At 35.4% G+C, this 27,053-nt stretch overlaps 1 protein-coding gene across 5 annotated transcripts in view; it reads left to right on the top strand.

Moving 5' to 3' along the window:
* LOC123561969 (calcium uptake protein 1, mitochondrial-like) overlaps positions 1 to 27,053 on the top strand; it is a 48,348-nt gene that overhangs the window by 8,157 nt on the left and 13,138 nt on the right. For 3 of the 5 annotated variants that reach the window (XM_053530046.1, XM_053530051.1, XM_053530058.1), the window contains exons 2-9: positions 2,988 to 3,354; positions 4,815 to 4,935; positions 5,315 to 5,474; positions 8,303 to 8,340; positions 13,141 to 13,161; positions 18,313 to 18,421; positions 25,133 to 25,215; positions 25,952 to 26,146. In XM_053530046.1, coding sequence (XP_053386021.1) covers positions 3,020 to 3,354; positions 4,815 to 4,935; positions 5,315 to 5,474; positions 8,303 to 8,340; positions 13,141 to 13,161; positions 18,313 to 18,421; positions 25,133 to 25,215; positions 25,952 to 26,146 — 1,062 coding nt within the window. In that variant the 5' untranslated portion in view covers positions 2,988 to 3,019. Of the gene's footprint in view, positions 1 to 2,987; positions 3,355 to 4,814; positions 4,936 to 5,314; positions 5,475 to 8,302; positions 8,341 to 13,140; positions 13,162 to 15,995; positions 16,008 to 18,312; positions 18,422 to 25,132; positions 25,216 to 25,951; positions 26,147 to 27,053 lie in introns of those variants that run through there. The other 2 variants (XM_053530061.1, XM_053530068.1) reach the window with 2 other exon arrangements.

Genomic DNA, 27,053 nt, shown 5'->3' with positions numbered 1-27,053 from the left:
TGCATGAAGTGTACTTTAGACTTTTACTTATAAAAAAAACAACTAAGTATAAATGCCAAAAGAAATTGTACAAGTCTTTCCCGCGTATATGAAGTGTACTGCACAAATTTCAAAGTATCTGCGGTGTACATGCAGTGTACTATTTTCTTGTACAAGTCCCTCCTGCGTACATGCAGTGTACTCCTTAAATTTTCAGAGTCTGTGCTGCGTACTTGAAGTGTACTAGTGACCTCCTGCGTACATGCTGTGTACTCGTCGAAATAGTACGTGGCATGTACGCAGCATGCGGTGTATGTAAAATGTACTCCTCTGGCGTACTACTGTGTTCGCGGCATATACACAGCAAATACGCAGCATGTACGCCACAGAGGCTTGCTTCTGTAAGGGCTGTCTGCAATATTTTGTCCCCCATTGCAGTTGTCACCTGATCAGGGTACTCTTCATTTTGAAAAACAGTAGGCGGTATAGAATCGTTATTTATTGACCCTAACTTAAACCTCCTAAGATACGTTTTTTATGAATTTTATAGAAAATGGTAATGTTTATGATTAAATTAAATTCATAAATTGATAAAATTTTGATCTTGATTTTCAAAACTAACCACATGCTCTGAACTGTTGCATGACGTCATCAGTTTCTCACGAGAGACTGTGCGAGATGTTGTAGTTTGATACTGGTTAGTTTACCAAATGGGGTTTTGCCATAACATCAGAAAATAAAAACTGCATTAGTTAAGTTATGGTAGCCAGAACTAGCAGATGTTATAAAATTAATTGCAATAAAGTATTTTGTGAACTCTCAAACTGTTAAAACGTTAAAATAACACTTCATTAAACAATGCTTTCGTCACGGTATAGGACTTGAATATTAAAATAGGGAGAAAGTGTGTAGACGGCCTGGTAGCTCAGTCGATAGAGCATCGGAATGGTATTCCGAGGCCTCAAGTTCGAGTCTCGGTCTGGCTGCTCTTTTTTTTTCGCCCTATGACATTTGGCGCCCAATGTGGGGCCGTGACTGAATATACTCCGAGACCATGTTTACCGTGTTCTCTATCCCATTACAAATTTGAGGACGAATTTCATATAGCGGGGCAGTACCGGTATGTCACAGTAAAGGACTTGAATATTAAAATGGGGAGAAAGTGTGTAGGCAGCCGGGTAGCTCAGACGGTAGAGCATCGGAACAGTATTCCCAATAACTCTAATTTGTGTTCTTGACAAAATTATGCCCCTTGGTGTATCTTCCTTTCAAAGTAGAGGTGTCTTATTGAGACATATATTCATTTTACTGTCAAATCACCGAATAGTGGAGCACGCTGTTTTACAGACAGCTCTTGTTTCCTTATACAAGTGGTACCAAGTATTGGACCCATTCACAATTGCAACGGTCTTTCACAATTTTCAAACTGGGTCCGCCGGACCGATTCGCAATTGCTGTGAATACCTCTAAAAATAGTAGAAAAACGTAAAAAATGCATTATTTCATGGAGGCTGCCATGTTTGCAATGCCTACTGGTAGTAATGGTACCGCACATGTGCATTGGAAAACACTGTTACTAAGATTAGAGTATGATATGGGGTACCCAAGAGGGCGAAATCTTTCCGCCGCTCGTGAGATAGGGCTAAAAATCTGTAAGGCAGATTGATCCATCTATAGCTCAGAAAGTGTTGTCAACTTTTGCGAGGAAATCAAGATTTTTTACGTTCGTCAACCTATATTATCGAACCTTGAACATTAATTCATAGTGCATTTAGGTACGAATCAGGTACAGATCATTTAAATGGTGTCCTCATTTGTTCTGGAATAAATTTAATGAATGTAAGATTTAGATACCTAACTTTCTGCACCCATATATTCATATTCAATCATTAAACATTTTTATTCACAAAGTATTAAAAAAAAATCACACAAGGGGGAAAAATTAACAATTTTGAGGAAAACAACGCTAATTTACACAATTTTCTGGTACCGGACCCATTCACAATTTTGAGAAAAAAATCACTGGTCACAAAGCTTGTCCGCACTCTCAAGTCGAACATTTCTCATCCGATCTTCACCAAACTTGAACAAAATGTGTTTGACCATAAGTCCTCAGACAAATTCGATAACTAGCCAAATCGGCCCAGGCACTTCAGAATTATGGCCCATGAATTACCGGAAAACGCTCAGATTTTAGGCGTATTCCTGAAGGCACCCTATACTACTGATGAGAAGTATAGGAGTCCTTTTGGCTTCAGGAATGTGCAAGCCATGCACTCTAGTAGTACATGAGTAGTATAGGGCTCCTTTTGGCTAGATGAATGTGCATGCGCTCTAGTAGTATAGGAGTCCAAGTTAGATAACTAGCCAAATCGGCCTAGGCACTTCAGAATTATGGCCCTTGAATTACCCAAAATCAGCCTTTTTACTCTTCAAAGGTATATTTGTAGTGAGTAAACAGTATATAAAGACTGACTTACTATTAAGATGATTAGGCAGTTGTGGGAGACATGCGCTTTTCTCAAAAGCAGCTCTAGTTGAATATTTACTAGAAAAGTATATTGGGTCATTCATGTAGACATGTCCAGTTACTCTAGTGTAGTGCATGGCACTCAATGACAAGGACAGAAGAAAGTGTTCTTTTCTCTCAGTCTGACCAATGCATGGTTGCTTTCTTTATGACATACACAAAATTTAGAGTTTTACAAACAAGACACTTCCCTGTACTGTCCTAGAATCCTGGTACAGATTAATTGAAAGAAATTATAGTGCATAATGCTCATTGTCTTCAGATTTGGATTCTTTCCAATTAATCGGATCAGAGAGAGAGAGATCAGAATCGGACCAATTAATCGATTCCACTTCAGCCATCCAATTCTTATCACTAATGACAATCATATTTCATTAAGTAAAAAAGTTAGCACAAACTTGAGTTGTCAGCCTTATTGAAAAATAAGAAGTTGAATTTATACAGTTATGTTGTAAAAAGGTTTATGTTTATTTTGTAGAATGTCTGGTACTAAAGAAGATATTAAATAAAATGGCTATGGCTGGGATAGAGAAGACGCGATTTCTGCTTCTGCCTAGAAATCTGTCAGCTGTGGCTCTTCACCCATGTAAACGCTTGTTTTTCACATCTATTTCTGCCAGTTCCAATCAGGTCAGACTTAACTACCGTGAAAATGGAATATACAAGCATGTTTGCTTCAGAGCACCTGCAAGTTTATGTATAAGTTTACGACAACACATGAGTGTAACAAGGAACAGTGCTAGGTACACAGATTTTGGACACAAAAGGAGACCTTTCAAATGGAAGACGTTTTTAATAGTCTGTTTGATGTGTGTCATTGCACTTGCAACTTTAGTAGAGAAAGCGTAAGTACATTTTTGACTTTCACTAGCTCTGTCTTCTTTAGATATTATTTCACTTAAGACACCTTCAATCATTTTCCTTCTGTATTATGGCAGAAAACAACTGCAAAACTTTCATTTTCTGATTTCATTGAGCACAGTTTAAGCAAAATGTGAAACAAACAAGTGTCTTTTTATTTCATGTTTTCTGTAGGGGTTTTAACAAAATTTTACCGTTTTGTTGATTCCTGCAAGTGAGTTGGAACCTGGAAGTACTAGATTATATATGATACATTGCCTAATTCACTGAATAACATTAACCTTTACCTTGCTTCATATACATGTTCACCACGGATGTGCAAGCTATGTTGGTCTACACTGGTCGCAAAGGCAGAATCACTTGCCGCCAGCAGGCTAAAGGTTAATAAAACACGTCTTACTTGTTTTGAAAAGTGTATATATAATTCCATCTTCATGTCTCAATTTTGTGGTGACAAAAAAGTTTTCTGCCACATATAAATTTATGAAGTTAATAATTTACTCTATTAAGCGGAGTAAGTCTTTGTTTGACATGACAGGAAATTCAGTTCTTCAAGTAGTCCAATATATAGAGGAGCGCAAATCAAAAGATTGCAGGCTCAGGAGTTCAGTCCTTGGGTGAGGGATATGTTCTCCATGACGATTTGGTTAGACATTGTGTCTGAAATCATTCGTCCTCCGTCTCTGATTCATGTGGAGAAGTTGGCAGTTACTAGTGGAGAACAGTTTTATTACTGGTAAAGAATCCTGGGGAACAAGGATTCAGTTACATTGTAATTGCCTGCTATTTCATAAATGAAAATCTGTTAAAAAAGTTGCTTTACCCAAAAACCTGCTATTTCATAACTGAAAGTCTGTTAAAAACATTGCTGAACCAAAAAAAAAAAGAAACAAACAAATAAAACAGTTTGAGATTTGTGCTTTTCCAAATATGAAACCAGCCATCTTTATGTAGTTTTTACTATATAGATATAAAGAATGGATGCTTTTGTTGAGAGATAAGATGTCATTTCTACACCTGTGACTTTAAATCAAGGTCCCTTTTAAGTCGTTCACATCTTGCTTGTTGAAGAACCCATCAAATTTCCTGAAATAGCAAATTGTCCTGTATCTTGTGAGCTATTCTCCAGAAACTTAAAATCAGTCAGTACTTGTTTTATTTGACAGAGATGTTTTAAGCAAACAAAACTGTAGACTATATGCAAATTTTAATTCAAATATTTTGTGTTGTAATGTATTGTATATATATAAGACAATATGTATACATCATGGACAGATATCAGATGCTATTAGGTTATACTGCAGTTGAGAGAATTGGAGTCACCTTCCAGTGGGGGACTTTGTATTGCATTGCAATTATAACTTCATTCATTTGTTTGATTTAGAATTTGTCACATAGTGACAGTCAGGCACGCTGTCCTACAAACTGCACTTGTTTATTCTAGAGATGCTGCATCATCTGAGGTGGAAGGAGATCAAAGTGTAGAACAGGGGGAGAAAGATGGGGATGGGGAACCAGAGAAAGAAGGAAAGAAAAAGAAGAGGATAGGATTTCATGATAAAAGAGTATATCATTCTATATATTTTTATCTTCGTCAGGGCCTAGGACCTTTTGGAGTTTATCTTTATCTTTTAGAATTTTGAAAGTACTTAGAATGAAGTGATTCAGCAATTTACATATATCATAGTTACAAGACATAAATGAAATCTTTAGGTTCCACTTTAATGTCAAGTGCTTTCAAACTTACTAAGCTCTTTTATTGAATGGGCAGTATGTTTATAACCTAAAGCAAAACATTTATTTACATTTATGCTAAAATTTGAAATTCTTATGAATAAATCTTTTCTGTTGATTTGTTGGTTATAATCACCTTGGTGCAAAAAGTGGATAATTTCATACTTTTTTGCTTTCTGTGTTGAGGTGACGAATTTTCATACATTGTAGATGATTGAGTATGAAAACAGAATACGAGCCTACTCCACCCCTGATAAGATATTTCGTTACTTTGCGACGCTCAAAGTTCACAGCAGTGGGGAATGGGAAGTGTTTATGACACCTGAAGATTTTGTCAGGTCTATCACACCTGGGATGCTTCAACCTGAAGGTAAACCTTTGAAACGTTTATTGTCATGGCCTTTCTGTTATAAGGTAGTTCTGACAAAAACGTAAATCTTAACCCTCCATCAAAAGTATAAATTTCAGTAACTAAGACCAATTCTAGTTCTTTTACTGCTTGTGACAATATTGGTGAATAGTAGAGAAGGCCATGTTTTAGTTACTTTTTTAGACTACTGAAACAGAATTTAAAGGGCAGTTATATTTAATTTCCCTTTTCCAGTTAGCATTGCAGCATTGTGCATAATGGATTGCATTTAACATAAATTTGCCTCCAGCTATTTAAAAGATATGAAATAAAGTGACTGTATACAGTGGAACCTAGCTAATCCGTACTCTTGTAATCCGGAAACCTGTCTAAACTGAACGATTCTCGCGGTCCCGTATTTTTTTCTTCTTAATTTAATACAAATATACATTTGAAATCCAGACCCTTGCTACTCTGAAAACCGGAAAAGTTTTGTGGTCCAGTTTCATATAAAATAGTTGAAATTTACCTTTCTGATCTGAACACCAACCGGGCCCCAAAATTTTGACCATACACAAAGATTCAATGAGGTGCGAAGTGTCATAAAATACCGACAAATGTTATAAAAGCAGTGCAAACGTTTGTTTACAATATGCGAGTCGGTGAACGTGTGTGATTAACACAAGTGTGAAAAATACGAATATGGAGAGGCATTGCCGACTAATTATGTCATAATTATGTAATCATCCTTTATTGCTCATCAAATCAAAGGAATACATTAAAGAGATGGGTCATTAACGTACGTTTGCAATAATTGGGTGTTAAAAATAATTTCTATTGATGTCTTTTTGTTAATATTTTAATGCATTGCCAAAATCGTGTGATCCATACTTGAAGTCTTGCTGTCAAAAGAACATGAGTAACACACAACAATGAATGTTTGTTGCATTTGTTTCAGCTTTTTATTTGATTAAAAATGATTGAAGATAAATCTTTGAAAATTGAAAGATAATTGTTTTCGATATTTGAGTTATTTTTCAAACTGTATAAAATGTTGAATTCAGAAAACCTTTATAATCTGAACACCTTTGTAATCCGAACAATTCTTCTGGTCCGAACAGGTTCGGATTAGACAGGTTCCACTGTGTTTGTTTCACATGAAAGATCGACTTGCTTGTAATTTTTAGCTCATCTGATTTTTTGAAAAAAAATGATGAGTTATTGTCATCACTTGAGCGGTTGTCGGCGTCGGCGTCGGCGTCTGCGTCGGGCGTTGCTGGTTAAGTATTATGTTTAGGTCAGCTTTTCTCCTAAACTATCAAAAAATATTGCTAATTTAAACTTGGAATACTTGTTCATTTATTCATGCTTGACCTGTTTTTAGAAGAAACATAACTCCTCTTGCTTTTGCAAGATTTATGGCCCTTTGTACTTTAAAATATCAGAATTTCTTGGTTAAGTTTATATGTTTAGGATCAACTTTTCTCCTAAACTATCAAGTTTTGCTTGAAACTTGGAATACTTGTTCACCAATAAGCAGACCTGTCATCAAGAAACAAATCCATTGCTTTTGCAAGAATTATTGCCCTTTGGCTTAGAAAATCAGTTTCTTGGTTAAGTTTTATGTTTAGGTCATTATCCAACTATCAAAGCTTTCCATTAAAAACTGAACACTTGTTCAGCTTCATATAAATGACCTGACAGAAACAAATGAATCATCTGTTTTCATCATGAGTTTTCCACCTTTAAAATGGATTAGAAATTTATCAGATCTTGAAAACTTTCCTATATGCTATGTAACAATTTTCCATCATAGCTGACCTGTCCGCAACAACTTCCGTTTTGAATGTTGCCTTTTCTCACTGGTGTTATGTTTAATCACTTTCCATAAATCAAGATCTTGAACTTGAAGTTTTTCATTTGACACTTTCAGCATTAGTTGCAAGAGGTGGCCTCGCAGGGGAAATTTTATTAAAAAAGGTGGGGTGTCTTGAGAAAGATATTGCTGGTTTAAACATTTACCTGAACTCGACCATAAGTCGAGGGCAATTTTTTAAGATATTTGTAGGTGTATAAGTATGTTCAATGCTCATGTAGAGGGATAAAAAAATCTTCATAATTATATAAACAACATTATAACAAAGTATTCAATTATTAATTTTATTTTTATATTAAAAATATTATCCTTTATTGTTTGAAAAGCATATATCTTTAATTTATTAATAAGATATTTCATTCCTAACATTTAAAACATGTTACATGTATCAAAGTTACAATAAACATAAGTATCTGTAACTGATATTTCACTGTATGTTCAAACACAAAGTGTCAATTTAAAATCCCTCAAAGTCACTCTTGTCATCACTGTTAAACAGTTCGTTGGCTAACTCCTCAGTTACAGCAGGGTCATACACATAGTCATCACACTCAACATCATCATCATCAACAACACTGTCAGTTACACTGCACGAGGAGGTGAATTCCTCGAACAATGCATCGTCCTGTGTTCCATCCATCGAGTTAGAAATTCCACACTTCAGAAATGATTTCATAACCATTTCTGATGGTATCTGATTCCAAGCATTAACAATCCATTCACACACTGTGCTAAGACTTGGCCGTTTAAGGTTGCCAGCCTTAGTTGTCTCACGGGGACCGTTTACCATCCACTCATTCCAACTGTGACGAACATGAGACTTGAACGGTTTATTCAATGACACATCCAAAGGTTGCAAGACAGAGGTGCAGCCTCCAGGAATATTTTTCTTAGAGATTTTGCATTTTACATTTAAAGGATCCCCAGTGATATACTCTGTATGCAATATTTATTTTGATGTTTTCATTTACAGGCCTTGGTCTTGACCAGTTCAAAAAGTTTGATCCACAGGTTTGTATATGTTATAACTTGTTCACATCCAGGGCATTTTTACCTGATTTTTAAAGAAAAAAAAATTGCATATTTTAGTCAAATGAACATTTGAAACTCGAGGCAATGTGCGCATTTAGGAGGTAATGCAACCCAGTTTCCAATTTGACTAAAATTGTGTTGATATTTCCCTAAACTTTAGGCTAGGGCTTCTTCCCTTTTTCAGGAAAAAAAGCCCTGGGTCAGCTCTTCATGTCTTGGTTTGGGTCTGTAAGCATGCTTGTATTTAAGGCAAAATAGTGAAATAGTAATCCCATGTACTCAGAATTGGTTGTAATATTATCACTGTTGGAATATATGGTGTATATATGCTTGATCTGACATTATGTAGTTACTCTTGGTAAATATATGAACTACTGGTATTATCTGGAATGGTTTTATACGGTTGATATTTTATCTTCAGACTAACTCAAACATTAAACAAACTATTTTTAGCTCACCTGTCACAAAATCACAAGGTGAGCTTTTGTGAACGTGCGGCGTCCGTAGTCCGTTCGTTCATCCGTGTGTTTGTAAACTTTTGCTTGTGACCACTCTAGAGGTCACATTTTTTGTGGGATCTTTATGAAAGTTGGTCAGATTGTTCATCTTGATGATATCTAGGTCAAGTTCGAAAATGGGTCACGTGCCATCAGATAATAGAAAAACATTGTGACCTCTCTAGAGGCCATATTTTTCATGGGATCTATATGAAAATTGGTCTGAATGTTCATCTTGATGATATCTAGGTCAAGTTCAAAAATGGGTCACGTGCCATCAAAAACTAGGTCAGTAGGTCAAATAATAGAAAAATCTTGTGACCTCTTTAAAGGCCATATTTTTCATGGGATCTGTATGAAAGTTGGTCTGAATGTTCATCTTGATGATATCTAGATCAAGTTCGAAAATGGGTCACATGCCATCAAAAACTAGGTCAGTAGGTCAAATAATAGAAAAACCTTGAGACCTCTCTAAAGGCCATATTTTTCATTGGATCTGTATGAAAGTTGGTCTGAATGTTCATCTTGATGATATCTAGGTCAAGTTCGAAACAGGGTCATGTGCGGTCAAAAACTAGGTCAGTAGGTCTAAAAATAGAAAACGTTGTGACCTAGCTAGAGGCCATACTTGTGAATGGATCTCCATAAAAATTGGTCAGAATGTTCATCTTGATGATATCTAGATCAGGTTCGAAAGTGGGTCACATGCCTTCAAAAAGTAGGTCAGTAGGTCTAAAAATAGAAAAACCTTGTGACCTCTCTAGAGGCCATGTTTTTCATGGGATCTGTATGAAAGTTGGTCTGAATGTTTATCTTGATGATATATAGGTCAAGTTTGAAACTGGGTCAACTGCGATCAAAAACTAGGTCAGTAGGTCTTGAAATAGAATTACCTTGTGACCTTTCTAGAGGCCATACCCTTGAATGGATCTTCATGAAAATTGATCAGAATGTTCACCTTGATGATATCTAGGTCAAGTTTGAAACTGGGTCACGTGCCTTAAAAAACTAGGTCAGTAGGTCAAATAATAAAAAAAACCTTGTGACCTCTCTAGAGGCCATACTTTTCATGGGATCTGTATGAAAGTTGGTCTGAATGTTCATCTTGATGATATCTAGGTCAAGTTTGAAACTGGGTCAACTGCAGTCAAAAACTAGGTCAGTAGGACTAAAATTAGAAAAATCTTTTGACCTCTCTAGAGGCCATATTTTTCAATGGATCTTCCTGAAAATTGATCTGAATGTTCACCTTGATGATATCTAGGTCGGTTTCGAAACTGGGTCACGTGCGGTCAAAAACTAGGCCAGTAGGTATAAAAATAGAAAAATCTTGTGACCTCTCTAGAGGCCATATTTTTCATGAGATCTTCATGAAAATTAGTGAGAATGTTCACCTTGATGATATCTAGGTAAAATTCAAAACACGGTCACGTACCTTCGAAAACTAGGTCAATAGGTCAAATAATAGAAAAACCTTGTGACCTCTCTAGAGACCATATTTTTCAATGGATCTTCATGAAAATTGGTCAGAATTTTTATCTTGATAATATCTAGGTCAAGTTCAAAACTGGGTCACATGAGCTCAAAAACTAGGTCACTGTGTCAAATAATAGAAAAAGACGTCATACTCAAAACTGGGTCATGTGGGAAGAGGTGAGCGATTCAGGACCATCATGGTTCTCTTGTTAAAACATGTCATTTGTGTATGCAGTTTGCTTTTGAAATTCAGTTTCTACATGATTTAGCTGTGGGAATTTCTGCTTATTAAACCTTCTATTAATAGATAGTAAGTGCTGTTTGTGTTGGTCTGCTGGTAGGAAAATTAGTGCCAACTATTTTCTGAAATGAAAAATTGAATTATTTTAACAAAATTTACAAACGAGAAGAATGAAGCAATACATAATTGATTGGATGTGTCCTGCTGTTATGGTACAATCTTTGTAGTTGGTCTCTGAATACTATTTTAATAAGGTTTTCAAAGAAAATACTTGTTTGTAGTTAGATTAATTTCTGTGGTTGTTTGACTGCACAGTAAACTTGTAGTATCTCTCAGATATCTTACAATAGTATACAGGTATATACAGTATACAGATTCAGTTTTATTGTTTATAGGCAGTATAGAAAGGAAATTTGTTTTGATTCTTCGTGATCAAGGTCAAAGTATTGGTTACTAAAAGTAGAATTTCCATTTCAAGTAATTAACTTGTTACAGTGACAGTGTTTCCATGTATTACAGTAAACGGAACAGGAATGTATTAAATGGAACACTGTGATCAGCGATTGAAATGACACATTAATTTTGATTGTGCTGAAAAAAGTTTCAGACTAGTAAATGGATTGCGATCAAGGTCATGGTCTCTGTGTTACAAAAAATGTATGTTAATTTTCGATTGATAGTTACAGAAAAGATGCTGCTGAATGACAGTTTGGAATTGTTATAAGGCTTTCAGTGATCTAGGTCAAGGTCATTTACTTAAATATAATTTTGGTTCTTTGCTCATAACAATACTTCATTTGTAAATGAATTGAGGTCAAGGTCAAGGTAGCTGTTTCTGATAAGTAGAATTTCATATTCCATTTGGTAGCCAAAGTTGTGCTGAAAGTTTTGAAGTGAAAACTTGCATATAAATGGACTTCCAAGAAATTTGTTTTGGCTTAATTTAAAGATCAAGTGTATTGTCATTGGAAAAAGAATTATGTTTTGCGGGCATCAATTGATGTGGTGGTGACAATGGGAAACTTGGTACTTACTGGATCTTAGAGTCGTTAATAAGGTCTTTAATACTAAGAATAAGTCTTGTGATCAAGGTCATGGTTCATGAAAAAATTCATGGCAGTTTAAGTGAATCATGGTGTAAAAAGTTGAAGATAGGTTATAGCTGAAGAAAGATTAGGCCGTATGAAGATTATAACACACACAAAAAAAAACAGTGGAAAACTAGTTTTCTGAAGTATCTGCCTGTTAAAATACTGTCCGTCACTATCAGTTACAATATTATCAGGGCTTTTTTGTCCAAGTTTTGTGTTATGCAGTTGATGTATTTATTCACAAGTACATGTTCTGTTTAAAGGAATGCTTAGTTTTGGTTAACGGTGTTCAAGTTTCCACTGTGTATAATGTTGTGTAGTTTGACACAATACATCTCCAGGAGGTGAAAATTTCCATATGGGCCGCGCCATGAGAAAACCAACATAGTGCGTTTGCAACCAGCACGGATCCAGACCAGCCTGCGCATCCGCCCAGTCTGGTCAGGATCCATGCTGTCCGCTAATGGTTTCTCTAATTGCAATAGGGTTTGAAAGTGAACAGCATGGATACTGACCAGACTGCCCGGAAGGTCTGGATCCATGCTGGTCACAGATGCAATGTTGGTTTTCTCATGATGCGGCTCATTTAGGTTTTGTTAAACTAGATGCGGGCGTGTAGATCGTTCAAGGAAAAGTGTTTTCATAGTGTGTCACTGCTAAAAAAATATTTTGTTACGTGTTTCCAGTTAATTATTGAAATATGATTGGTAATTTCACAGTGAAAACTATCAGATGTATTTGCACTAAGTAAAAAATTGCAAATATACAGAAGTTGGCTAAAAACCATTGGAAAACATGAAAGAAAAAGAATATTAAATTTTGCCAAATATCTTTCACTTTTGAAAAACATATCAAAGTTTTCACTTGAGGAAATGTCGTATTTTGTGTTAACTTTGTCAAAGATATTGCCATATTCCACAGAAACAAACAAGATTCCTCTTTATACATGTATGTAAACATTGTGTGTCTACTATTATTGTTTTTCTGGAGGTGGTATCCTTGAAGTAGAGATTTGCTTTAGTGAATCACACTACACTGTTGGCAGTTTTGATGTAAAATGTGTAACTTTTGTTTCTCATAAGAACATAAAATATTCATAGCAATTAGGAGTAATGTTTCAGATGCAAAAAGTTCTATGTTTTTGCCAGAATGAGAAACAAAATTTATTGATAGTTAAGTGTTGTAATTAAGAATTCAGCTTCTGTGATATTAATTATTATGTATGTTCAAACCATTTAATAGTTTTAGTTCAGATTGAACGGAATTTTAACACCAATTTTTGGAACTGATGTAAATTTGCATTATCTTGAGAAAATTTCATTTTAAAATTCAACCAAAAAAGACATAGCATAATTATGTATGTGAGATGTTTAAATTTACAATTCTTTTACATATGAAAAATATCACATAATGAATTTCTGCTGTAAACTGTGTTCACTTAAAACTAAATATTCACTTCACATTTGCTACATAGAAGGAAAGTGTTGCGGAATTGGTAAGTGGTGCTTGCATCAGTGTCTTTTTATCCACATTTCTTACAAGCAAGTATTTTGGCAGATCCTCACCTGAAAATAATTTTCTTTGTATAATATTTTAGATAATATTTCAAGAATATTTAATATTGACTCTTGTCTGGAAAAAAATGAAATACAGGTAGACTGTAGCTGGGCTCTTTTCATAAAACACTGTGCTATCCTGATCGCATTATCAGTACACGGAAATGTGCCGTGATGTTTCGGTCGGGGCTATTTGACATGACATGCAGGTGTATGGAATTGATGCACATGCAACTAGCCCGACTGAAACTACTGGTAGTACAAATCGAAAATGGGGAATACAATCCAGCCTGCCTTGTATTTTCTGTAACAAAAGTAAGAGCGTTAAGAATGCATCCCTGACCAGTGACCAGTAATTTGTTGCACTACAGTATGTGCTGGACTAATAGTATATTCCTGGACTGCTGATGATTTAACAGATAAATATTGTATTTTATCTTTGTTGTAAGAATAACCTTCCAGTGCACACACATTGCATGCTTCCAATCCATATGCAGAAATGTTACCCAGAATGCACAGGGTATCTGGCATATTTGTAACTGTAGATATGTGCTTATGTTACAGCACAGATTTTGTTTAGTATCCTAATTTCCAGTATTTCATGCATATAAGGTTACCATAGTGAGACCGTAATGGTAATTTGCAGTGTTGTTTGTTATTATGGCACTTTTAGCCATTACAAGCACATGTTGTTGTTTTTTACCAGCAGAGGAATGCTGAAAAGAATTTAAGAAGTATGTAATAGAAAATAAAACAAAATATAATGTGAAATTGAAAGGAAATTGCCAGTTGCCATTATAGGTTCACTACATTAAGTCCAAGACAGTAGATAAAAGGATATATATTCAAATTGAATTTAATAGTATCTACATTATCACATAACTGATTTTTAAAGACATTTCTACTACAAAGAAACATAATCTAAAATCTGTTATTGCAGACCAAACTATGAGAATTCTTCTGATTAAGTGCTGAATGATGGCCTTAAAAAGTGAAAGAATTTGCTTTACAAACGATTTGCTCTGATAAGGGATCTGCTAGATTTCTTGCATTTAAATCATTTAGTGATAACATGTAAATCTTAACTGCTTTTGTATATTTTTATTAAGGTGTACTCAGTTTTGAAACTAATGTACTAAATGATAACTAGTGTCACTATAGGCTATTGTATTAATAATATATGTAAATTGGAAATCTTCATGTATATCATATACATTATTGTATACTCTTAGACTAGTGGAACACACTCATTTGATTGGTTGAGAGTGCAGCATACAAAGATCTGCAATTATTCGAGATGTTACACATTCAAAGTGTCTCATAGATCATATCAGTTTTGTAAATTAACATTGTGGGTATATAATATACAGTAACTGTTGTAGATGTAGTCCTAGGTCAGTATTGTTTTCAGCCAGATCAACAAAGCTACATAATGATATAACTGTAACTATAGTATTTAAAGTCGTTACTGGTATTTGTGAAGCCTTCTAGCAGACTAGTATTGTAGTGTCATGTCAAAGCTACGTAGTGTTAGGAAGAAAGCGTCTAACACTGATCATATCTAACTGTATTCAAAGTTTGCACATAACATTTACGAGTATGTGATTATGTTTAATGGGTTTTGTGTAATTGTTAGGTTAACTGATTGTATGTTAATGTTTTCACATAGCACTTTAAGTATATGTAACACTTATGTATTTGATATTGTATCATTGTGTTATATTTATACATTTGATCATGAAGGTTTTTGTTTCTTGAACATTGTCTCTCCTGTCAATGGTTTCAAGACACTTTGTCGTCTCTCCTGTCAATGGTTTCGAGAAAATAAATTAATAACAACTTTCGCTACAGGCTTGTTAAATCGCTAACCAGTATATAAAATTAGACAGAGCTCTATAAATTTTGGTTTGTTAGTTTGATCTCAGAAAAAGGCAACTTGGTAGAAGACATTATGTACGAAATGATTCGTTCTCCAGCTGTGATTATAGTGAATAAGTTACTTACTACTTTGGAGAACAAGTTAGGAGTAGTACAGACTCCAGGAATGCTGTTAAGGTTTACTACCTGCAGTTACTTTACAGAAATACTGTTGAAATAAAAAAACAAACTTAATTTAAAACAAACAGTATAAAATCTGAATCAATAAGTGAGATTAAGTGAGAGCGTAAATGTACATGCATCATTAATGTAGAAATGAATCTGGTGTTTGTTGTTTGCATTTGATTTTAAAGTACATAGGCATGTTTAAAGTTCATGTGAATACTACAAACACAAAACGTTGTTTAAACTAAGCGTAAGTTTTTAAAAACCAACTTATTTATTTCAGTAAAATATACCAAAAAATTGTTTAGAATTGTGTTTGTTTGTCTCTGCATCTTTGCATGTTTGTACATCTTGCCCAAAGGTTATAAAAGTGAGATTGAAAACCAGTCTCTGAGTTAAGTCTTGTCATTGGTCAGTTACAGAAGTAAATACTAGAGACTGGTCATCATTTATAACTGCTGACCAGTGAAGTGCCATTAGACGTTTTCAATCTTTTACCCCATCAAAATAAGTGGCAGACATATCCATCAATTTGGCCTTATGCATAAAAATATTAAAGTTTCGAAAATATTGTGTCCAATACATTCCTGGTTTTAATGATCATTTGTCTTGGAAGTTTGAATTGCAGTATTACAGCACCTTTGGCATGTTTTAAGGTTCAGGTGAAATTAGAACTAAATTTTTGTATTTGAACAAATGTATTAATTAACAAGTTTTTCTACATTTTCAGAAGCGTCAGATGGTAGGTTTAATTACGGGTGGTTTGGCTTTAACTTGTTATGATAGATTAACTTGACTGCTCATTTTAAGCTCACCTGAGCATGCAGTGCTCAAAGTGAGCTGTTGTGATTACCCAGGTCCGCCACTGTCGATAGTTTTGTTGTTAACACTTTAGAAGTCAAAATTTTGGCCCAATCTCTTAATAAAACTAGGTCAGAATGATCACCTCATTAAAATCTTTTGACAGGTTTGGTACGGGGCCATCTGTGGTAGAAAAGAAGGTCACTTTGTCAAATGATAGAAAATCCTTTTCAACATGGTAAAGGTCACATTTGTTTTTATTAGGTCTACATTATGATTGATACTTTGTCATGTGAGGTAAAAAACGAGGTTATTTTTATAAATCATAAGAAGATCATACGTTTACATTATACAGCCTAAAGTTTGTACCTGACCTTTTGGAAACATAGAATGTTTGCCTCAGTCAAATCTGAGATGTGCTTGGTCCTGGGTCAAAATCAGGCCAATAGGTTGAGGAAAAAAAGAGCTTGTTAATTCTCTACCAACATTAAGCAGTAAGAATAGACTCCCTGGAAAAATGTTTAACAAAATGAGATGTGGGTCAAGGTTATCTGGAATAAAAAAAGTAAGTCAGGTGAGTGATACATGGCCTTTGTGGCCCTCTTGTTTGTTTTATGTTTCCTTTAATAGTTAGACTGCTAATAACTGTTGTCCCGAATGCTCATAAAAATAATTTGAGGCTAAAAATTTAATTATAGGCTGTTGTGACTTAAATCAAGTTTTTAAATTTTATTTTTTATATGTCTAAATAACATTTGTTATACCAGTGTTATAAAGAGCAAGAAATATTTGTGTTGCAGATATTGGCATATAACTGTGACATGGTCCTTTATTTTTTAAGTTTTTAGAGAACACTAATCTTTCTGTATATTTTGTAGTCTGAAAATGAGTCATCTCTTGGGACGTTTGACATCATTTTGATCTACTTTGCATCAGACCTTATATATAATAATCAAATTATAGCAGCTGAAACCTTAATCAGTTCTGTTTGTAGTTTTGTAATTAATTTTTGTACCTGTTATTGAAATTCATCTGTAAGGGTATCACATCTGAAAGCATGAAAATGAAAATTGGTCAGTTTAGTATTAGAAGTCAACCCCTTTGGTGGCCTCTTTAATACAAGGTTGAATGCATTGTAACAAAAATTTAATTTCAGTAATTACTATGATGCTTACCCTTTACAATTTCCTTTTTCCATGTTGTTCTTTTATTTACCCTTCCCTGTTCAACTTGTTGTTTTCATGTCTTTAACTATATTGTATTAATTTCAAATTTACCTAGCAACTTGTTGCTGCATTCTTGTTTCTTTGCAGTTATTTATGCTAACTGTATTAGCCGTATACTTACTATTGTGGGTTTGGTGCAAAATTATTGTAACTGTATATAAATAAAGAACAAGATACAGTAGTTTTGCGCTAAGCCCTCGTAAATATGAATTATTAAAGACAGACTATGCTTATCTTTCACAAAAATATTTAATCATCAGATATGGACTTTAAATGTAGAAAATCCTTACCAAATTTATTTGACTAAATATAAAAAGTAACTGTGCATGTTGAGCAGCATTTACTATTTTATGTCATGTATTAACAGTCTTGTAAAAAAAAGGCTACCAGCTGTTTTAATGAAATGGTACATCAAGGTTCTCCATTGCATAGTTAATAGAGTCGCTGCAGCTATGTTTGAAAAAAAAGCTTGAACATTTGCTGGGGGGGGGGGAAGCTTAGAGAAGCAAATTCAGAACAGAAGCCTTTGTGACAGAATGGTTAAGTTTGCTTACTTCAGATACCCATCCAGATGCCATATTATTGGCCTGAAGGATTGTGGTTTTACAGTGGGGCTTTCCATTGCCTGAAGTAATGCTGAGAGATGCACTTTGCGTTTTCCTTCGCAATGAAAAGCGGGAAATTTGCCATTTGGCCTGTATTTGTGTTGGTGTGACATTAAACCCAACAAAAGTGAATGCAAATTCTTAGCAGTGCTAACTAGTTTTGCAACTACACCAAATGCGCAATACTACATGTGTTTCTGTTTTGTTTTAGGGGATTGTAAAAGCACGTACATGATATATTATGTAATTCCCATCTAGCCTGAAAATATTAACAGAAATTGTTTATAGTAGCTGTACAGTACTGGTAAAGCTTGTCAACCTGTCTATAGAATGGTTATGAAACATTTTAGGATTGCTTGTAATAAAATGTTAGAATAAAGACAAAGCTAAGCTTTATTTACTTTATTTTTCCTAGTTTGACAAGATAGAGCTGGATATAGAACCAGACAGTATCTTCAACAAACTGGGAGAGTGTGGACTAATTGGCTTCTCCGATTATGTGTTCTTACTTACAGTACTCTCAAGTAAGTCTTAGTTCTTGTATTGTGAAAAACAGGAATTCAGTAAGGCTGCTATGTCATCTTATATAATAAGTCAGTGGTAATATATTGGGACAACAGCTTTGTATAGCAGAGAATGTTCTAAAGTTAGTGCTGAGTACCTGTAAGGTTTTATAGGAAGATCTGAAAACCAGGTAGCAAGGCATCTGTGGCCAAGTAGTTAATGTCTCAGACTTGGAATCACTTGCATCTCACTGCTGTTAGTTCGAAACTTTGCTTGAGGTGTTGAGTTGTGGGTGCATGTAAATGAAGAATCATCGCAAACTCTCCCTGGGGCTGACCTATTTTTAGCTCACCTGAGCCAAAGGCTCATGGATGGTGAGCTTTTGTGACCACTCAATGTCCGTCAGTCGTCCGTCGTCCGTCCGTCAACATTTTCTAAAAAAATCTTCTTGAAAACCACTGGGCAGAATTACACCAAACTTCACAGGAATGATCCTTGGGTGGTCCCCTTTCAAAATTGTTCAAAGAATTTAATTCCATGCAGAACTCTGGTTGCCATTGCAACCGAAAGGAAAACTTTAAATATCTTCTTGTCTAAAACCGCAAGGTTTAGAGCCTTCATATTTGGCATGTGACATCATCTTATGGTCCTCTATCAAGATTGTTCAAATTGTGCCCCTGGGGTGAAAAGATGCCCTGCCCCGGGGGTCACACGTTTTACATAGACTTATATAGGAAAAAATTTAAAAAATCTTCTTGTCTAAAACCACATGACCTAGGCCTTTGATATTTTGTATGTAGCATTGCCTTGTGGTCCTCTACCAAAATTATTCAAATTATGCCCCTGGGGTGAAAAGAGGCCCTGCCCTGGGGGGTCTCATGTTTTACATAGACTTATATAGGAAAAAAACTTTAAAAATCTTCTTGCCTGAAACTGCAAGGCCTAGGCTTTTGATATTAAGTATGTTGCCTTTCCTAGTGTTTCTCTACCAAAATTGTTCAAATTATGTCCCTAGGGTGTAAAGAGGCCCTGCCCAGGGGTACCAAGTTTAACATAGACTTATATAGAAAAAAAATTAAAGATCTTCTTGTCTGAAAGTTCAAGGCCTAAGCATTTGATATTTGGTGTGTAACATTGCCTGGTGGATCTCTAACAAGTTTGTTTAAATTATGCCCCTGGGACGAAAAGAGGCCCCGCCCTCGGGGTCACTTGTTATAATTATGAGTTATATAGAAAAAAATACTTCAAAAATTATCAGGTCATATTTCCTAGACTGTTTAATTATAATTTCCTAAGGGATTAGGGATCACTTGACTGTGACCTTGACCTACTGACCTACTTTCTTGTTTTTTAAGATACAGCCTTGAAATTTGGATGACATGTACAGTTTTGCACATCAATCTTAAAACTGTCTTTCAGTGACCATGAATATGACCAACTGACCTACTTTCTAATATTTTAGCATCAGTTTGCCTTTTGAAACATGTGGCTCATATTACTCAGGTGAGCGATTCAGGGTCATCATGACCCTCGTTTTTTTTGGCATACAATTTTTAGCTCACCTGTCACAAAGTGACAAGGTGAGCTTTTGTGATCGCGCGGCGTCCGTCGTCCGTCCGTGCGTCCGTAAACTTTTGCTTGTGACCACTCTAGAGGTCACATTTTTCATGGGATCTTTATGAAAGTTGGTCAAAATGTTCACCTTGATGATATCTAGGTCAAGTTCGAAACTGGGTCACGTGCCATCAAAAACTAGGTCAGTAGGTCTAAAAATAGAAAAACCTTGTGACCTCTCTAGAGGCCATATATTTCACAAGATCTTCATGAAAATTGGTCAGAATGTTCACCTTGATGATATCTAGGTCAAGTTCGAAACTGGGTCACGTGGGGTCAAAAACTAGGTCAGTAGGTCTAAAAATAGAAAAAACCTTGTGACCTCTCTAGAGGCCATATTTTTCATGAGATCTTCATGAATATTGTTTAGAATGTTCACCTTGATGATATCTAGGTCAAGTTCGAAACTGGGTCAGGTGGGGTCAAAAACTAGGTCATTAGGTCTAAAAATAGAAAAACCTTTTGACCTCTCTAGAGGCCATATTTCTCAATGGATCTTAATGAAAATTGGTCAGAATGTTCACCTTGATGATATCTAGGTCAAGTTCGAAACTGGGTCACGTGGGGGTAAAAACTAGGTCAGTAGATCTAAAAATAGAAAAACCTTGTGACCTCTCTAGAGGCCATATTTTTCATGAGATCTTCATGAATGTTGGTCAGAATGTTCACCTTAATGATATCTAGGTCAAGTTCAATACTGGGTCATGTTGGATCAAAAACTAGGTCAGTAGGTCTAAAAATAGAAAAACCTTGTGACCTCTCTAGAGGCCATATTTCTCAATGGATCTTCATGAAAATTGGTCAGAATGTTCACCTTGATGATATCTAGGTCAAGTTCGAAACTGGGTCACATGCGATCAAAAACTAGGTCAGTAGGTCTAAAAATAGAAAAACCTTGTGACCTCTCTAGAGGCCATATTTTTCAATGGATCTTCAGGAAAATTGGTCAGAATGTTTACCTTGATGATATCTAGATCAAGTTCGAAACTGGGTCACGTGGGGTTAAAAACTAGGTCAGTAGATCTAAAAATAGAAAAACCTTGTGACCTCTCTAGAGGCCATATTTTTCATGAGATCTTCATGAATATTGGTCAGAATGTTCACCTTGATGATATCTAGGTCAGGTTCGAAACTGGGTCACGTGGGGTCAAAAACTAGGTCAGTAGGTCTAAAAATAGAAAAACCTTGTGACCTCTCTAGAGGCCATATTTCTCAATGGATCTTCATGAAAACTGGTGAGAATATTCACCTTGATGATATCTAGGTCAGGTTCGAAACTGGGTCACGTGGGGTCAAAAACTAGGTCAGTAGGTCGAAAAATAGAAAAACCTTGTGACCTCTCTAGAGGCCATATTTTTCATGAGATCTTCTTGAAAATTGGTGAGAATGTTCATCTTGATGATATCTAGGTCAAGTTTAAAAGTGGGTCACGTGCCTTCAAAAACTAGGTCAGTAGGTCAAATAATAGAAAAAGCTTGTGACCTCTCTAGAGGCCATATTTTTCAATTGATCTTCATGAAAATTGGTCAGAATTTTTTATCTTGATGATATCTAGGTCACATGTGCTCAAAAACTAGGTCACTATGTCAAATAATAGAAATAACGACGTCATACTCAGTTCAACACTGGGTCTTGTGGGGATAGGTGAGCGATTCAGGACCATCATGGTCCTCTTGTTAGCTTTTGTGATCACCCTTCGTCCGTCGTCTGTGCGTGCGTGCGTCAACAATTTCTTGTCTGCACGATAGTGGTTTCATTTATGATTTTATTTTAACCAAACTTGCACACAACTTGTATCACCATAAGGTCTCGGTTCCTTTCTTGAACTGGCCAGATCCCATTATGGGTTCCAGAGTTATGGCCCCTGAAAGAGCCAGAATTAGCTATTTTGACCTTGTCTGCACTATAGCAACTTCATTTATGATTTTATTTTAACCAAACTTGCACACAACTTGTATCACCATAAGATCTTGGTTCCTTTCTTGAACTGGCAAATTCCATTATGGGTCCCAGAGTTATGGCCCCTGATATGGCCAGAATTAGCTATTTTGACCTGGTCTGCACAATAGCAGCTTCATTTATGATTTTATTTTAACCAAACTTGCACACAACTTGTATCACCATAAGATCTTGGTTCCTTTCTTGAACCGGCCAGATCCCTTAATGGGTTCCAGAGTTATGGCCCCTGAAAGGGACAAAATTAGCTATTTTGACCTTGTCTGCACAATAGCAGCTTCATTTATGATTTGATTTTAACCAAACTTGCACACAACTTGTATCACCACAAGATCTTGCTTCCTTTCTTGAACTGGCGAGATACCATCATGGCTTCCAGAGTTATGGCCCCTTAAAGGTCCAAAATTGGCTATTTTGGCTTTTGCAGCCATATAGAGACTTCATTTATGGTTTTAATTTGATACAAACTTCCAAAATATCTTCAACAACAACAAATCTTGGATTCCATGACAAATCAGATCCAATCATAGGTTCCTGAGTTATTTTATATCTGATTACCTCCCCTGATTGTAATCAAAATGGATTTATATCAGTAAGTACTTAGAGGACTTATTTGAAATTTCATTATTGTTTTTAGTTGGACTGAGACAATCAGGTATACTTATATATAAACATAGATAACTATGGACTGATTTTATTTCAAATTATCTCCCTTTATTTTAAATTAAAATGGGTATATCTCCATAACTAATGAAGATACTGATCTGAAATTTCATTTATGTCAACAGATTTATTTGGCAGATCCTTCTTTTGTTCACTTACAATATTTTTTTTTTAATCACTTCCCTTTTAAGTTATTATAAATAGCTTATTTTTAGTAACTTTTTTATTATTGGCCGTGGGGAAAAAACGAGACCACTTTTCAGTGGTACAACATGGTACCTACAATTTTTAGGTGTATTTTGACATATCTATACCTTGTAAGATTTTTCTTTTTCTTTTTGGTTAAATTTCTTCCCTTTGTTGTTCCTGTCCTTTCAACATATATTTTTTCTGAGGACCTTCTTGTCCTCAAGTGCAGTGATAACAGGTGAGCGATATAGGGCCATCATCATGGGGACATATGTTTTTAGACTTTTAAGTTTTAAGGAAATAAAAATTAATGGACATATTTGTTCGTGGCAATTTGATTTCTTGGATTGACAGTGAGGAAATCCATGAAATTCAGCACGAATACATGTACAATGTATGTGTTACAGTTATTTTATCCTTTGATGTGACTGTCCTTTAGACATTTATTCTTCCCCTTTAGACAGTTCTAATTCCTTGTGAAGGCATGATTTGGCATAATAATGGATATGTCCATATCATAGGCCTTTATCAATTAATTGCTTAATCATTCAAGTTTTTCTGATCACAGGGGAGGAGGGAATTTTATTTTTGTTTTATAATTTCTAAAAATTGATAGTATAAAGTCACATGAGATAACAAGCTAAAAATGCAGTGAGTTGATGTTGAATAAACAGGTAACAACACAAATATTTACTGAAATACAAATATGATGATTATATATTCAAAACATAAAAGAAGAAAATAAAAAGATTCTAGGTGGTATGAAACATTGAGGGCAGACAGATGATAATCTGGCAGTTAATTTATTATGGCCTTAAATGTATTTATTACACACTGCGTTATGTCCTGAAATTACTCTCTGTTTTTTGTACCCCCCGACAACAAAGTTGTAAGGGGGGGTATACTGGTTTCAGGTTGTCTGTCTGTCGGTCTGTCTGTCCATAGACACAATCTTGTGCGCACCATCTCTCCACAGCCCCTTGACACAATTTAATGAAACTTCACACAAGTGATCAGTAACAACAGTAGTTGTGCATGGGGTATGTTAGGTTCTTTCAGAAAAAAAAATTGCAGAGTTACGGGACTTTGTTTTTTGTTACTATACTATATACATAGACACAATCTTGTGTGCACCATCTCTTCTCATCCCCTTGACACAATTTAATGAAACATCACACAAGTGATCAGTAACAACAGTAGTTGTGCATGGGGTATGTTAGGTTCTTTCAGAAAAAAAGATTGCAGAGTTACGGGACTTTGTTTTTTGTTACTATACTATATACATGGACACAATCTTGTGCGCACTATCTCTCCTCATCCCCTTGACACAATTTAATGAAACTTCACACAAGTGATCAGTAACTTCAGTAGTTGTGCATGGGGCATGTTAGGTTCTTTCAGAAAAAAAATTTGCAGAGTTACGGGACTTTGTTTTTTGTTACTACACTATATACATGGACACAATCTTGTGCGCACCATCTCTCCTCATCCCCTTGACACAATTTAATGAAACTTCACACAAGTGATCAGTACCAACTCTAGTTGTGCATGGTGCATGTAAGATTCTTTCAGAAAAAAAAAAATTGCAGAGTTACGGGACTTTGTTTTTGTTACTATACTATATACATGGACACAATCTTGTGCACACCATCTCTCCTCATCCCCTTGACACAATTTAATGAAACTTCACACAAGTGATCAGTAACAACAGTAGTTGTGCATGGGGCATGTTAGGTTCTTTCAACAACAAAAATTGCAGAGTTATGGGACTTTGTTTCTTGTTAACATACTATGTACATACAGTCTGCTTATGCAATCTTGCGTGTGCCTAATCTTCCGAACCCTTACACACAATTTAATGAAACTTCACACAAGTGAGCAGTACCAACCCTTGTTGTGCATGGTGTATGTTACGTTCTTTTGGATAAATATTCTGCATAGTTATGGGACTTTGTTTTTTGTTACTATACTGTATACATACAGTCTATATACATACAGTCCACATAATTATGTAATCTTATGTGCGTCAAATTGCAATGTACTGTGTCAGTGCATGCGGGGGGTACATTCATCACCTTTAGTGATAGCTCTAGTATGTATTGGCGTAGCAGTTAATAGAGGATAAGGCCAAATTAATTCATTGTCATGTTGAAGTTACCAGTATATAAAATTGCATTTTACTCTTAAGTTTGAAGAATGTTTTATTTTAATGAGAAGAGAACTAAGTACATGTACTGGTGCATATAATTATGTCTATTTTCACTTTCCTGTGTAACTATTTCATAAGGTAGTTTATATGATTTTTTCAGCTCCTCCACGAAACTTTGAGATAGCATTTCGTATGTTTGATATAAATGGTGATGGTGAGGTGGATCATGCGGAATTTGCAAGGGTGAGTTTAACTCTGACCTTGTTTACTTTCATCTAGTAAGCTCAGTATAGTTGATTTCAGCAAGAAGTTTTCCATAAGCAGAGACATTTATGTGCCTTTTGGCACAGATAATAACCAATTAACATAATCTATTAGCACAAAAGACAGTAAAAGGTATAGGTTTCTTATTTAAAGGGAATAACAGAGTCCTCATCCTGAGCTGATGGAACAACTTATTCCAAGCTGAGTCCACAGTAGGTGTTGTATTTATCTCTCCAGCTCTCCAGCCTGAAAACAATACCAAATTTAGCGTACCACTCAGCACTGAACGCTAGTCTGGATACCAGTTGAAACCCAGGATCAAGCTCAGGTTAAAGGCAATGTGTTCAGTCTGCTAACAACTGTGCAACTGTCTCCCTCTTGCACCAATAACTTTCATCTCCATATATGGTCACAACGAGAACAGCTTAATGGCAACAGCTTCTGACAACCAGTCAAGGCTATGAAACCAGTTTTGCCATTTGTTACAGTGCTCAAGATTGCGTTGGAATGGAAAAAATTCGTTACTTACCCAAGCTTTTGAGCGATCCAAACAAACAAAAAATAATAAGAATGGCTGTGAATTACATGCATTGCTGAAGTGACACCAAGTGCTTGAGCTGTTGATTTTCATGCAAGCAGTGATTCACTGTATTTGAAAAGTCTTTATTTAAAACTAGAAGTATCAAGTTACTCTATTTTAAATATTTCCCAACAGATAAGTGATATACTACGTAACCAGACAAGTGTAGGAAAACGCCACAGAGATCACGCTGTGACTGGAAACGTGGTTAAAGATATTGGGTCTGCATTGACGACCTACTTCTTTGGTTCTGATGGCAAAAAGAAACTGACAGTGCAGGAGTTTATACAGTTTCAGAAGGAGTTGCAGAATGAAGTTTTAAGGCTAGAGGTAATTGTCTTGGTTTGATTAATAAACCTGGTTCATATTTAAATCAAATAGTATGTAAATAGAATTAAATATACAGTTGTTAAATAAAAGTAAGGCATACCTTTAAAAAATGCAGGAATACCAGAAGTACAGGAATATTAGTTTGGCTTGTGACATATTATTGATGGTCCTAAATTCATGTTGACATACTGTTGATGGTAAATATTAATGTTGAAATCATACTCATGGTACACACTTAATATTGACATATTATTGATGATCCACATCAGGGCTCCGGAAATTTTGATAACTCAATCGGTCCGAAACGAAAATCCTGACATCTGCGCTACCCCATCAACCGCAATTTCCCAATATTACATATTTTGTAAAACGTGATAGGGTAAAGAAATAAGCATGTCATGCATTAAAACTGAGTTACCAGTCACCGCGCGTTACCATACAATGAAGACAGTTATTCAGTGTTATGTGTGATCGTTTCTTTGTTTAAATTTCGAAGTTTTTCCGAGATAATACGAGGCATTGACACCGTGTGCGTAACTAGTCTAAAAGCCAACGCACGTGACTTCAATACCGTATACACGGCAGATACTTTGTGATGTTTCCTCATTCTTTGACGGAATTCTATAAAATACAATGCGTCAAAGTGAGTTACACGACACATATTCTCTGCTAAACAGCCTCAGTATTTAAAGAATACTCTGCCGCGGACCGAATGTGTACGTTATTTGAACGCTGAGATCGAATTTCCCGCATGTATAGTACCAAAACGTCACGCGGGTTGGCCACGGATATTTCATTTCACTTACGTTGTACTTCAGTAAGCAACTACATTTTATAAAGTTATATGTTCTCTTCTGATGTAAACAAAATTTCATTTTGAAACGTTTTTTAAAAGACCGATTTGACA

The sequence above is a fragment of the Mercenaria mercenaria genome, chromosome 2, assembly GCF_021730395.1.
Source record: "Mercenaria mercenaria strain notata chromosome 2, MADL_Memer_1, whole genome shotgun sequence".
NCBI lineage: Eukaryota > Metazoa > Mollusca > Bivalvia > Venerida > Veneridae > Mercenaria > Mercenaria mercenaria.
This window is presented reverse-complemented; position numbering and strand designations above follow the sequence as displayed.